General features: G+C 37.4%; 1 protein-coding gene across 5 annotated transcripts in view; it reads left to right on the forward strand.

The window, feature by feature from the left end:
* The window catches only part of CPEB3 (cytoplasmic polyadenylation element binding protein 3), a gene marked incomplete at both ends in the record, with an annotated part of 144829 nt that overhangs the window by 109721 nt on the left and 21283 nt on the right, over positions 1-13825 (forward strand). For all 5 annotated transcript variants that reach the window (XM_084246395.1, XM_084246391.1, XM_084246392.1 and 2 more), the window contains 2 exons: positions 4262-4376; positions 13342-13523. In XM_084246395.1, coding sequence (XP_084102521.1) covers positions 4262-4376; positions 13342-13523 — 297 coding nt within the window. The remainder of the gene's footprint in view (positions 1-4261; positions 4377-13341; positions 13524-13825) is intronic.

Below are 13825 nucleotides of genomic sequence, written 5' to 3' on the forward strand. Positions count from 1 at the left end.
GCTCCAAGAAAGGAGAGAAAGTCTGTAACTTTTTCCAAACTGACTGGCAGAACAACCACAGGTACCTGAACTTTATCACATATACTTCAGGAAACCTTGAAAAGGAAAACTAGTACATTCAGTACTAAGAATATCATTAATGTTATATTGGTTTAGATTTCTTGAAGGCTGATATTACAAATTGGTATATTTATACTATCAAGTTTTCTGTTTGGTTTTCGCCCTTATCCTTAAAAGAGTTTGCTTTTGGAGATAAGCAATTATACGATGTAGCCTATTAATTCACAACATAAGAATTTAGAAGACAAGTGATTCAGCCAAAAGTAGGTTTTATGGTCCTGACCAGAGCTTCCAGAGGAATGCTTGGTTAAAAGGAAACCGAAGAGAAGTGATTTTTGTATTTTCGATCATGAGGGCTTATGGAACACAACATTCCATTGTGAACTGTGTGGTAGCTTAACCATGTAAGCCGGAGATTACAGACGGGGGCCCGCAGGGTAGATCTGGCCTGCAGATAGTTTTGTTTAGCCTATACAGTGATTTTAATTTGTTCTCAACATTTTAAAATTTTGAAGCTTCGTGTAAAAATCTGAATTTCTAACTACTCTTGAAAAATGGGAAGTCTGACAACACATTCACAAATGATAACTTGCTAGAGCTGAGAAATGTCTTCCTTTAAAAGGAGTGGTTTACTCTGGTGTTGTCACTGACTGCCTACTAACTGTTATAAATAAAGGCTTTTGCCTTTATCCTTAAAAAAAGATTTTGTTCAGGGCCTCCCCGGTGGCGCAGCGGTTGAGCGCTGGGTTGCGAAACTGCGCACGGCCTCTGCGGCGCCGGTTCGATCCCCGGCTGCTCCCCGGCCACCGGAGGAGGGTCCCACATGGCGTGCAGACCTCTCCTGCCGCCCGCTGCTCCCCTCGGCAGTGTGCTACGGTCCTTCTGCCTGCTCTGCTCCCCGCTCTGGCTCTGGTGAATTCTCTCACCCTCCCGCGCTTCTGACTGTACCCAGTGCATGTATAAACAAAACAAACAAACCAGCAAACAAATAAATAAAGCATGCCTCTATTAAAAAAAAAAAAAAAAAAAAAAAAAAAAGCAAGATTTCCTTTAAAAAAAAAAAAAAAAAAAAAAAAAGATTTTGTTCTGGAGACTTGACACATTTATGCCAACTGTGTTGGCCCTACAGGCATTTGGTTTTGTCCTTCTGTTAGGACATAACACGTCCAAAGGACTGGTGAGCAAAGGTGCCCAACTGGCACAGCCACTTCCTAGAGTCACCTTTACAAGTGAATGTTGTCAGGTTGCTCTGGGAATCTTGTCATACTCATTTAAAGGAATCTTCGCCATTTCTGGTGGCATCTCTATACTTGTCCTCAGGGTGTTGCCCAGAGTATGGCCTGTTTGGCAACATACTAGAAGAGTTGTTTCACAAACACACAATGATCCCTGTATTTGTAAGAGTTGTTTTGCCAGGGGAAAATTATATTGAATTAGGACAGAGTTCTAATTTCTTTCATTCTCAAAAATAATTATTAAAGAAACAGATTTTTTTTTAAGATTTATTTACTTATGCATACAAGACTGGGATGTATGTTGGCCAGAGGTGCTGGGGTGGGAGAATTCACCAGAGACAGAGTGGGGAGCAGAACAGGCGGACTGACTGAAATATACTGCTGAGGGCAACAGCCGGCGAGACAGAAGTCTGCTGTGCCATGTGGGTTATATTCTATCTTTCTACAAAATATTTGAGTCAGCTTGAAAAGTATAATATTATAAAATAAAAACACATACACAAATCAGGACTAGAAAATATATTCAAAGAGGAAGTCAAAAAGATAGAACATGAATATCAGGCCATGAGGTCTGAGAATAAACCTTAGAAGATGGAGAACATGTCTATGTGAGAGTGAGTTTATATTTCAGAGAGAAACACAGACTGTGAGAGGAACTTATTAGTACAAACAGTGCCTCAGCGTTCCTTTTTGCTTAGTGTAGAGTGTGCTAATGTTGCCTGTGTTGACATTTTTCTGATTCTGCAGTGGTACGGAGCTCTAAGCAGCTGTTTTCTGGTGGCAGCTGGGAAGTGTGGGTTTTGTGAATAGGGTTAATCATTACTTTTCTCTAGAGTCTTCTTCCTGTATTTTTACCTAGTCTATAATGCCAATACTAGGGTAAGGGGGTGGGTTGGGTGATGTGATGAATTGAGGGTGGGTGGTGGTAGAGAAGGAGAGAGGAGAATGTAATGAGACTTTTAGCACGAGGGTTCGCACCCTTCTGCAGAGTTCTTTTGGACAGCAATAATCTATAGCCGTCATCGAAGGCTTCATGTTCCATGCATCTGATTAAATGAAACCAGACCACTCAGGGATTGTTTTCATTTATGAAACAAAGTGATGATCCTCTATCAGACTTACCTTACCAGGTCCTGAAACTCCTTAACTACTGTATAAGGGATGAGACTAGAAGAAGAAAGGGCTCATTGTAGATAAATTCCTCTTTTAAAAATATTGGTGGGGCCTCCCCTGGTGGCGCATTGGTTGAGCGCTGGGTTGCGAAGCTGCCCGCAGCTTCTGCAGTACCGGTTCGTTCCCCGGCCGCCTGCAAGAGTCCCACAAAAAAATAAATAAATACAATAAAAATAAAAATAAAAATATTGGTGATGTTAGAATCTTTATCCTCACAGAATCAGAAAATTATCCTATTTTTAATTAAAAATTAAACTTTATGAAGAAATTTTTAAGTGGTGCTTTATGATATTAATTTACCTTTGTGGTAAATGTCAAAGGAATTAATTGAAAATTTAGTCAAATAGACCAAATTTTATAAGGGAAGAATTAGGAGTTCTGGGTTTTTTTTCTTTTTTCATGCAAAAAAGGAAGCACAAATGACTGAGTATTATAACAGAATTGTAAACAGGTCCAAGTTTTCAGGTCTAAATGGAGATTTTATGGTTTCTGGCTAACGGGAAGGCAACAGTGTCATAAAAGGCAAAAAGTTAGGTGATGGTAAATTTTGTAGCAATCATAAGGAATTTGTAGACCTTCTAACTGAGCAGTGCCAGTTTTAGAATTGATTCAAGGTGTTTTGAAAGTATAATTAGAGATATAACCTTTCAAATAGGAGTGCTCCTGTTATAAGCTAAGCCACGTGAAAAATGATCTCGTGTTTCCTTACATTAAGTGTTAATGGTTGAGGATTGGAGAAAATGAAGAATTTTGCTGGTCCTAAGGAAATGAACATTTAACTGCTTTGTTTCTTACCCTAATCATTGAAGGGAAAAGGCAGAGGGATGATCCTTAAGGATAGACACTGGTTTCTTTGCTTCTGCACCTAGTCTACTTCCCAGAGCATGTGACAGGCTGTGTGACTGGTTTTCAGGGTGAAACTTATCCTTTCAGTATGGGAGGGTATTTTGGGTGTTTTTGTTTTATTTTTCTTTAGGCTATTCTTTGATAATTCACTTATGGACTTAAAGGGGTATGGTTTAAGGTTACGATTCTGATGGAATACCTTATTTTTTATTATATAAAATGGCAAACTACGGGTAGGAATTCAGAGTCCTCGTGAAGACAAATTTCCAAATAGAGACGGAGATGCCACAAAGATTTCTTTTTCTACTCAGTGAAAATTTGCTTCAATCTCTAGACTTGCTTTTATTTAACCAGACTCATAGGAAAATGAAATAAATCAAAAGTAGATAATGCTGTGGGCTTCAAAGTGTTTGATATCTATCACTGGTAATTCCATGCTAACTTAATGAGTGTTAATCTATGTTAAATGATATTGCTGAAAGAGAAATGTTTTAACTTTAGGGGATGAAAAGAATTTAAAAGCCAGACATACAGATAATTTTTAGAAAACATTTCTAATGTTCCTGTTCCCTCTCTATAGGTGGGCTGTTAGAAAGCTAAGTGCTGTAACTGTGACAGGTTAAAGATAGTCTGTCATGTATTAAAATGGATCTGATTCAAAACCCAGACTCTACCTCTAAAAGACTGCCTTTTCTTTTGAAACCACAGGTGGTTTCTGAAGGTTTCATGGTATATGTCTAGAGTGTTGAGTATAGAGCCTATAAGTACATTCCCCAAGAGTTCCATTGAAAGGCACTTAACACAGATTACATTAACTAATAACTGAATATTGTTTGGGTTGTGTATGTTGGAAAATGCACAAATCAGTGGGTTTGTCTTTAGTCACCTTATACTCATTTGGGGTTGATGGAAATGAAGTAAGGACCAAGTAAACGACTTTTTTTCAGGTGCAAATTCGACCATGGAACCTAAGTGACAGTGACTTTGTAATGGATGGTTCTCAGCCTTTGGACCCCAGAAAAACTATCTTTGTTGGGGGAGTTCCACGACCCCTTCGAGCTGGTGAGTGGAAATAGTAACACCACAAAACAAAACGAACAACAAAGTCCCCAATGCATTTAGTCTTCAATATTTTCTGGGTTTCTGATCAGCTATACACAGTTATTAAAAAGAAGGCTCTCATGTCCGTTTTGCTGAGCTTTTTTCAGGATTAAATGCTTTCTCCTCAAAATGCTTTTATTTCTTAATGGTGCAAGAGTGAATTTCACTAAACTGTTGATTTCAGATGGATGAATTCTATTTAGTGCTTTCCTATTCAACCACGTATTTTTTAATATAATAACAACAACATATTTGGCAGAGTGCACAATGCCAGTTAGCATTGTTACATATGACAGAACAGAAGTGCCCCTATGACAGATCTGTCCAGCACAGCTGCAGGCCCACTCAGTAATGCACCAAACCACTGGTGGCATTTCTGTCACTGGAAATCAAGCTGAACTACTCCCAAGGGAAACTGGTTCCTATTTGTTCTTGTGCACTTTGAAAAATGAAATATTTCAGAATCTTTACTATGATTTTATAAAGCCTCCCTGTTTTTATTTTAAGTCCCTTTCCAGTGATGAAGTAATTACTCCTGCCAGGGTATGGCAGAATCATCACTGACTGAGGCATTTAAAGTGATGCTAAACTGATATTGAAAGCTAAAGACAAATCTAATCTGCTGTGGATAATGTTATTGCCAGTAGAATATAATAAAATTATTTGTAAGAATTACATCTTTAAGTGCTTAAAATAATTGAGTTTTTAAAAAACAAGAGGAAAAAAACAAGGTTACTGATGCCACTGTAGTTGCAGATGCAACGTTGTCTGTCTTGCTTGTAAGTAACCTAAAAAGTAAAACAAAAAGCAGAGATCATTAAAATCAAGTTGTGAAAATAGAATTACAACATATATCCTATGGCTCCCTAGCTCTATGACTTTGGCTTCTTAATTCTGAAAGTTCCTCAATATTTTTAACTTATTTATTAATCTCCAGTCTATTCCTAAAAATAACTTTTGACTATGTAACAATAGATTCTCAAGTCTCAATTTTTAAACATATGAATTATGAGTGTGGCACTTGTAATTTTACACTATTTCAGAAATTCAGATATCTTTGGATCTTATTTTCATTCTAATGGAAAAATGTGCTGAAACAAAGAAAAAGAGCAATGCAACAGGGATGCCTCCCCATTATCTACTGCCAAAGAATAAAGTCTAGGAGGGGCAAACTCAAACAGGAACAGCATTATGAGATGAGGGCAAATGGAGCCCTTTGTTTCTAAACTGCTTGTGCTTTTAAAAAAATTGTGGTGGGTGTGGTGTGGTAACCTACATTTGACGAATGTGATGTTATCCCTCTAAATTGTATACAGTGTTGTAAACCAATCTAACCTCAATTAAATACACTTGTAATTTTTAATAGATAATTTTTTTTAATTTTGTAAGAAATTTTTTTTTAATTGTGGTTGGGTGCATTGTAGAATATTTCTGAATTTTTCTAACTAGTGTTATGTTTAGAAGTAGGAAGGGAAAAAATCTCCTTTCATATCCTTTTAATTGCATATATATTCTAAAAAAATGTATATACCTATCGCTAGTATTCTATCATCCTTTACTGCAACTAACTGTAATAAATATTTTAATATTTCAGTCCCACTCTTTTTTTGCTAGTTGGGAATCTGAGGGAAAAAAAATTCTGTAAGAAAAATCCCCACCATATAAAAATAGCAGAACTGGCCTTAACATCTTATGTCTATTTTTAAATTATAAATAATAGTTTATAGACTAAATTCACTTTTTTATTATTCACCATTTATTCTGCCTTTTTAAATTATTTGAATCATTTTCCTTGTTAATGAAGATGAAGATCTGTTTTTCACACTATAGAATCATACTGTCACCTAAGGACAGGAAATCCAAGATGCCAAATTATGTTCTTTCTTTAACATTCTATATCTGCAGAATGTTGCAAGTTCTAGAATTAAACAAGAATTATGTTTAGTTATCTAGTCAGAAATGGGATTTTGTATTCTCTGTTAGATACTATTCCTTTTATAACTTTTGAAATTCTTTTAGATGTTTATTTTTTTAAAGCTAGGTTAAATTTTTTTGTTTTTAAATTGTCTTGTTTCTGCAGTTTTATGGATAGAACTATACAGTCTTGGTCTGATGGAAATGTTCCCCCATTGCCAACATCTCCTAAAAGTGTAGCTAGTTTTTAGATGGCTAAACATCCTGTATTTGCATTTCAGAATTTTACTCCTTATCCCCAAACTTCCAGATTGGAGGCCATCTAGACAAAAAGTCAACATCTGCAGCTTATATGCATGTGCATAGAATTACGTTTCTCTGGAACATGCTGATCTTTGTGAATTGGCGTTTGCCTAGGAATAGATCATTGTCAAAGTAATCCATCTTGACTTTGCTAGACAATTTTAAATTGACTACAGACCAGTTCAACTGAATAGTTAACATTTATTGAGCATCCACTCTATTATTGGCACTGAGCAAGTGTGCATCATGTCAGACTGAATAAACCATCCACTATTTTATGATAGTTCATCCTCTGTAGAAAGTCAGAGATTTCAGAACAGAAGAAAATGAGAAATCTATTCAGAGGATGCTAACTCTGAATTAATTGGATGCTAAATTATACTCTATTCTCAAATTTGGTTTTGAAATATTCCAGGACATTTTTAATTATTTCCACAGGGATGTTCTGTTCATGGAATTCTGAAAATTTCAGGCACTGTATTCATGATGATCCTAGACCAAATATGGACGACTATATTCAGCAAGTAACATTTTAGGTGTCCAAATGGATTTTTTCTTCATCCTGAGCAAAAAATTGGCCTTTAACATGTCACAGTGACTAAAATGTTATCACTTAATAGTTATTCCTTTGGATCTTGTGAGACTTTCTACCTTTATTATTTCCCTGTTTTACGATCATTACCATGAATAAGTTATTCTATATGTAGTCCCTATGTTACCAAACAAAAATGTACAAACACTTCTAAAGGAACAGTGCAACCTGTTTTAAGCATTCCTGTCTGACTGAGTTTAAGTTGCTCCTTCTGGTTGTTTGACAAGCCTTCCTTTTCTAAATTCTGGCTGGGGGGATAATCATAGGTCTAGAACTATTAACCTAGAAATGGAAAAATATCAATGAAAAATCCAGATGTTAGGTTACCTGATGGTTTCTTTAAGTCAGATAATATGCTATTCCTATTGTCTCTTCTCCCTTCCTTCCGTCACCATCAGTGACAGGGGCAAATCAAGGACTGTGTGCCTGAAATCTTCTGGTGTTTCTCAGGTCTTATTTTCCCTCTACGCTCCCACCTAATCCTATCCCATGCTAGGAAAGGCTCTAGGCAGACTAACCATGCCACCAAGTGGCTAAAGTTTACATATTCTTCAGAGCTAGTACAATGAAATGAGCAGTCTCTCTGGTTCTTCACCCTACCGTCACCTGGTAGTGCAGGTGCTTGTTGCCACTGAACTTCATTCAAGTATTGTAAGCAACATGTCTTCCTGATTCTCAATATAGAAATAGCCCTGTTGTGTATTCCTATGGCATTAGGACCTGTCCATAATGCATCTCTTTACTCTGAAAGGAAATAAATGTTTGGCTTGGGGGTTATGAGGAGACCACCGGGAAACAGTAGAGAAAGCTTCTGGTCCCTGTATTCTCTCCCCATTTATAAATATGAATATTTCTCTGACTCTTCCTCACAGCTTAGATAGCTGCTTTGAGGTATGCCTCAGCGATCAAGCTTCAGAAGCCAGCCCCTCCCAACTTTGGCTGGTTTTGAAAAACCCATGGTCTTCCCCTCTGATTAGAGGCATGTGAGCTGTTCCATTTCACAACTTCCTTCCAACAGTTTATCTAGCCAGGTCATGAAAAGCAGATCTGAGACATTGCTCATCTGAGTCCATGGAACCTACCATTTGCCCATCATCTTTGGGTTGCCCCTTGTAAATTCTTTTCTGTCTTTTGCTCCCCTGCTGCTATTCTCTGATGGATTCTGAAGTTTCCTTCTCTGTCCTTTCCCCGATTGTTATGAAGGATGGGCTTTAGGAATCACATCCTGATTTGTGGCTTTGGAAATAGGAATATTATAACCATATCCTTTTTTTGTTCTGTGAAGTGGTGACAGGCAGAGATCTCTTATATTAAGTTTCTCAAGAGTGGAAATTTTTTCTTTCATCAAGTCTCAAGTTCAATATGAGTTGTCCCAGATAAACTCTAGATTTGACACACTGACTTGATTAACTGTGTTGTCCTTGTGGATAAGAATTTTCTAATGTAAGCATGTGGTTGTTTTCCCTCGCCCTCAACTGATATTAAACTTTGCCATATCAGTGACAGGTTGAGTAACATTAGCATAAAGCCAAAGTAAGACTGGAATAAACAGGTGCTTATGGAGCAGAAACCAGGCCAAGTTAATGTTAGGTAAAGATGTATGAATAGAGGAAAAAACAACCCTTGCACAAAGCTAAACATGTGAGCACCACTCTGTGCTCAGCAGGGTGCTCAGAGCTCTTATATATGTTTAATTCTCATAATAAAGTGTGAGGTTATAGCTGATAGACTTTTCATTTTAGAAATAAGGAAACAGAATTCAAAGGGATTGATTAGTTTAAGGCCATAGTAAGTCTAAAAAAAAAAAAAAAAGCTAAGATTCAAACTCTGTCTCCAGACTTCAAATTTGGATCTCTTTCTATAGAAGGAAACTGCTTTATCAAGCTGAGATCTGAGATTTTGTCTTAGATCTGTTAACTCAGACTGTTAACTGTTAGTAATAGCCAACTAGCTACCAATCTGATTTCATCAAATTAAGCACTGCTTTCTCTCTGGTTTAGTTGGTTGTTCATACCATTTATTTGAAAATATTCTTAATTTCCCAAGATTTGGATGCCCAGTGTAAGCTTATGAGCACATTTTTTCCACTTTTTTTTTTTTTTTTTTTTTTTAGGTAAATGAACTACCCTTGTAAATCAGCTCCTCATTTGTGGTAATCTAGAATGTCCAGTTCACATTTCATCTTCTTTTCTTTCAAAAGTTCAAACTTCTTCTTCATCCTTAGGTGCCCTTATGCCTCTTTGCTGTCTGTTTTGTTATTTCCAAAGAGAAGAAATATGGCTTCTGGATTCACAATTTAGAATTGGAAAGATAAATGTATTAATATTTCTGTCTTTCCTGCTCCACCCCATTTGATTCTGGGGCTACCTCAGACTTAGACATTGTGTTATGAATGACTTTGATAGAATCAGCACTCTGGGGGTGGGGGATTCAACATGATTTCCTCTCTGGTGAGCTAAAGTCCCTTCAGGTCTCTGTGAAGAATCAGAAACAAATATAGGGAACAGTAACTGCAGTTCAGATTCAACTTCATACACAAAATCATAACCCAGAGGAACTCACGGGAATGCTATATGCTACACACAACTGCAATATCCTTTCCCTCTGCAGTCTGTGACACAGTAGAACTCATCACAGGAGCCAATGTGTAGGTTGCCTCAAAGTAGTGTTGCTGTTTCCATAGAACAATTGTTCATGAGACAACTTGAATTGTCTTAAAAACAGTGTCTTATCCAGAATACAGACTGCCCTTGGTTATAACTGCCAGACCTGCAATTTCCCACCCCTGTGGTGACCAGACAGACCATGTGAACACTGAATAGGAGGGAAAAAATAAAAAGTGGTTTGGAGACTCCTGACTTCCTCATGGACTCTATTATACCTGTCATCCATCTGACTGATAGCCTCCTTCATCTGTGTGTCTTACTCCGGTAGACACATCTTCCTGAGGTTACATGTTAGAAACATGCCCCTGGGAGCTACCCCTCAGTCCTCTACACAGGACAGTTTAGAATGAGGATCACTGTCATAGTCTCAGAATAAGAATTTGATATCATAGAATGTGGTTTGACTATGTTTATTGTATAAGACACATTCTTGATCCAAAGGCTATGACTTCATGAGCAGAGTTGAGATCTCAGTATATAGGTCATAAGATACGGAAGGTTCTAGTCTGCCAGATCCTTGCTGATTTTCTTCTACTTTTCTCCTCTCCTCTCAAATAGTAAAAAATGGGAGCCCTCTTCTCTGCTCGGCTTCCCTCCCCACAAAAGAAAGGGATTTATGTGGGATTTTCCTATATTAGCTGATGATACTTTAAATAATCCTTTAAAATCTCTTCTCTGAAAGTAGTTGTACATTCTGACATCTGTAGGTGAATTTATATCTTCTATATCTAAAAAAATTCTGAGACATAAGATTTGAGGAAGGCTTATTACTCTGTGTTTCTGTTACCTATATAGTAGATGAAATATTTAGTCTTTTCTCTTTTTAATGCTGTTTTTACCAAGTGGTTACTTTTCTGAATAATTAGAAACTGTTTAGTAAGTACTTAAGTTATATCCTCTGGTGTTTAATCCCACCAAGAGATTAGCCTGCAGGAGGTATGCTTTGAATGTAGACTTGCTGGTTGAAAAAAAGACCAAATACAAACAGTAGCTGTTTGATCATTATCTTTCTTCAAGGGTGATCACAGTATTAGACCTTCTGTATTTAAAATTAGCTTATGGTAGAGAGATGTTCATCTCTTCCTTTTTACATCTTGGTTTCTTTCAGCTTCTCAACAAATTACACTTCACTCGAGTGATACTTTATTGGCTCAAATGTGTGCAGACCTTTTGGTGGCCAAGAAAATGACTGTATATATGCTTTAAGTGGAAATGATTTATTTATAATTAGTTTTCCTAAAAGCATAAGTACGTAACGGTTTCTGTTTCCTATCAAAACTACCTAACTGCCAACAGCATCAGCCATGACCTAATTTTTGGCATGCAAAGATGGTTTTCCAGCAGCTAGATTCACAAAGTAATGGAATGTTCGTGCTTGTGAAAGTGCCTTCTTTGGCATCCAAGGATCCCTAAAATTCCTTTGGAGACTACTACAGAAGAACCTGTGATTTAGCAACTCTCCTCAACTGGAGCTTCAAGCTTGCAACTGGAATACCTTTTTTCTAATTCAGGCACTTCCTGAATCCTTCCTACGATAAAGGAGAAGCGCCATCCAGTCACTTGCCAGCATTCTTTTCCTGGTCATTCACCAACCTGAAGGAGTGTTCACTCTCTTATTCTGTTCCAGAGGAAGCTAGGTCTTTGGAAGTTACTTTAATTTACAGGCTCTAATGTTACTTATTTTACTAAGACTATTTGACCAATAAGAGAAATTCATTAGTGTCTGCAGTTAATTAACTCTTAACTTCAGTTCTTGATCTCTGTTAGTGAAATAACATTGGCCTTATGAGGAGGTACTCAAGCTTCCTAAGGTGGTTGGGATGAAGTGTAAGGAATCACTGAACTCTGAGATTCAGGGTATGTGCATGATCCTTACTCCAGTATTTGAATAACTGTGATTCCTGGATCCTACCCCAAGACTACAGTTAGGGTCTGTTTGGGCTCTAATCAGCAGTATAATTCCTGGTGTGACTCAGGAATTCTGACCATAATGGAATAGTTGGGATGGCTTCCTGCTGTTCTAATAGAAGCACTTATTCTTGGGTTTAGTTATTGCTGAATTATTTTCTCACCTTCTGAAACTTACCTGTTGGTTGCAGGTCATTCTTCCCTATTGAATATAGGTACTTAGAAAACAATCACTAATATTAGGCATCCAGGTTTAGGAAGAAAATTTGAAGATACTAAGTAGAAAGACAGCCTTTCTGTTATGGCAAAATAGCTTTTCTTACTACCTCAGCAGCTTTAACTACAGCTTCAATTACGGTAGTCTTTGATTTCCTTCTGCTTGTAGAAATCCAGTGGAGTTCATATACCATTTAGCCCTTTCACCCTTGTATCTGCTGCAAAGTTCTTCCTTCATCTCACCACGTTGTGCTGCTTTCCTTCTCCCCAGATACTGATTCCTGTGGAGCTCTAGTGTGTGATGGTCTCTGGACACTGGCTGTGGCCTAGATTATCATCTATTTTCCTTATCTTCTGCTTTCCAAATACCATATGTAGGTGTTTGAGGGAATGGGTTCTTGGGTTATTCCCCAGGGGTAGGGTTAAGTCTTTTGGACTTAAACCATGTGAGTGGCCTGAAAGGAATGGTCATGCCTGGAGAAGGTGCCACCCAGTATCAAGTAAACAATTACCTTCAGGCAGTTTGGACCCAGGTAAGTAACTGCTACATGTCTCTCCATTGTACCTTTCTGGTGAGGATTAGAAGAAATATGACAAGGAATGCAGGCCAGACCTTTGGATTTATAGCATAATGCAGATTGTTTGTATTTTTCCTGCTTTTGTAGCATTTTAGTATTTCCCAGCACATTGTAAGTGCTCAGTAAATGTTCATTGTCGGAATTATTACTAATATTATTATTTAGAATTTAGTGTGAGAGGTTAGAGTGGAGATTTTTCAGTTGGGATAGAATATACTCTAAAAATATTTATTTTAAAAAAGTTTATAGATACTTACTATAAGGCTGTAAAGATATTGCCTCTATTTAAAACAGAGTTAATCCTCTCTGTGCCTAAAATTAATATAGCAGTGTGACTTTGGTAATTGCTTTCAGTTTAAGAGGTCAGTAAGTAGGGCTGTTTCTTATTAACTTGTTAGGGCACTGTGAAATGCTTTGCCTGCCTGGGACCCACTCCAGTGGACTAAGCAGTTAGAAATTAAAACAGGAAGATTACTGATGAATCATTCCTTCTATACTGTAGCTGAATTTCTGATTGTGTACATTCAGTTGTGTTTGTAAATTCTTATTTTTTTTTTCATTTTATTTTTTAATATCCTATGAGAAGCTTCCCCACTTGAGTTTTAAGACTGGTATGGACACTCTTCATGGTACTTAACATGGGTTTTCCTTTTTTAAATCATACTGCATGATCCTTAAGTAGTTCTTGCTTTTCCTGGGCAGAAGTACCTTCTAAACGTTTATACAGAATCATTTTTATTTTCTTACAGTTGAGTTGGCAATGATCATGGACCGTTTATATGGTGGTGTCTGCTACGCTGGCATTGATACGGACCCAGAGCTGAAGTACCCCAAAGGTGCTGGCCGTGTAGCGTTCTCCAATCAGCAGAGTTACATTGCAGCCATCAGCGCTCGCTTTGTGCAGCTCCAACACAATGACATTGACAAACGGGTAAGCAACTGCTTGGGGTCTAATCGCTATGGGAAAGAAATGAAATTTTTTTTGTGAACCCTTCATGAATGAGGAGCTCTACCTTGCAAGGCTTTAATCCAGGAATCCATCTAGGCTAGCTAAAAAAGAGCACCTGTGGTATTTAAGGCGTTAATGGACCTTCTGACTCACTCATCCTCAGGGTGACATTACCCTTATGAAAATAACTCTGCAGAATTTAGCATACCAAACCAACATTCAAAGGATGACAGTGCATTAACTAAGGTTAAGAACAGGTGACCACATAGTGCTCTTAAAATAAA

Source organism: Talpa europaea (genome assembly GCF_964194135.1).
Source record: "Talpa europaea genome assembly, chromosome: 10".
Lineage (NCBI taxonomy): Eukaryota > Metazoa > Chordata > Mammalia > Eulipotyphla > Talpidae > Talpa > Talpa europaea.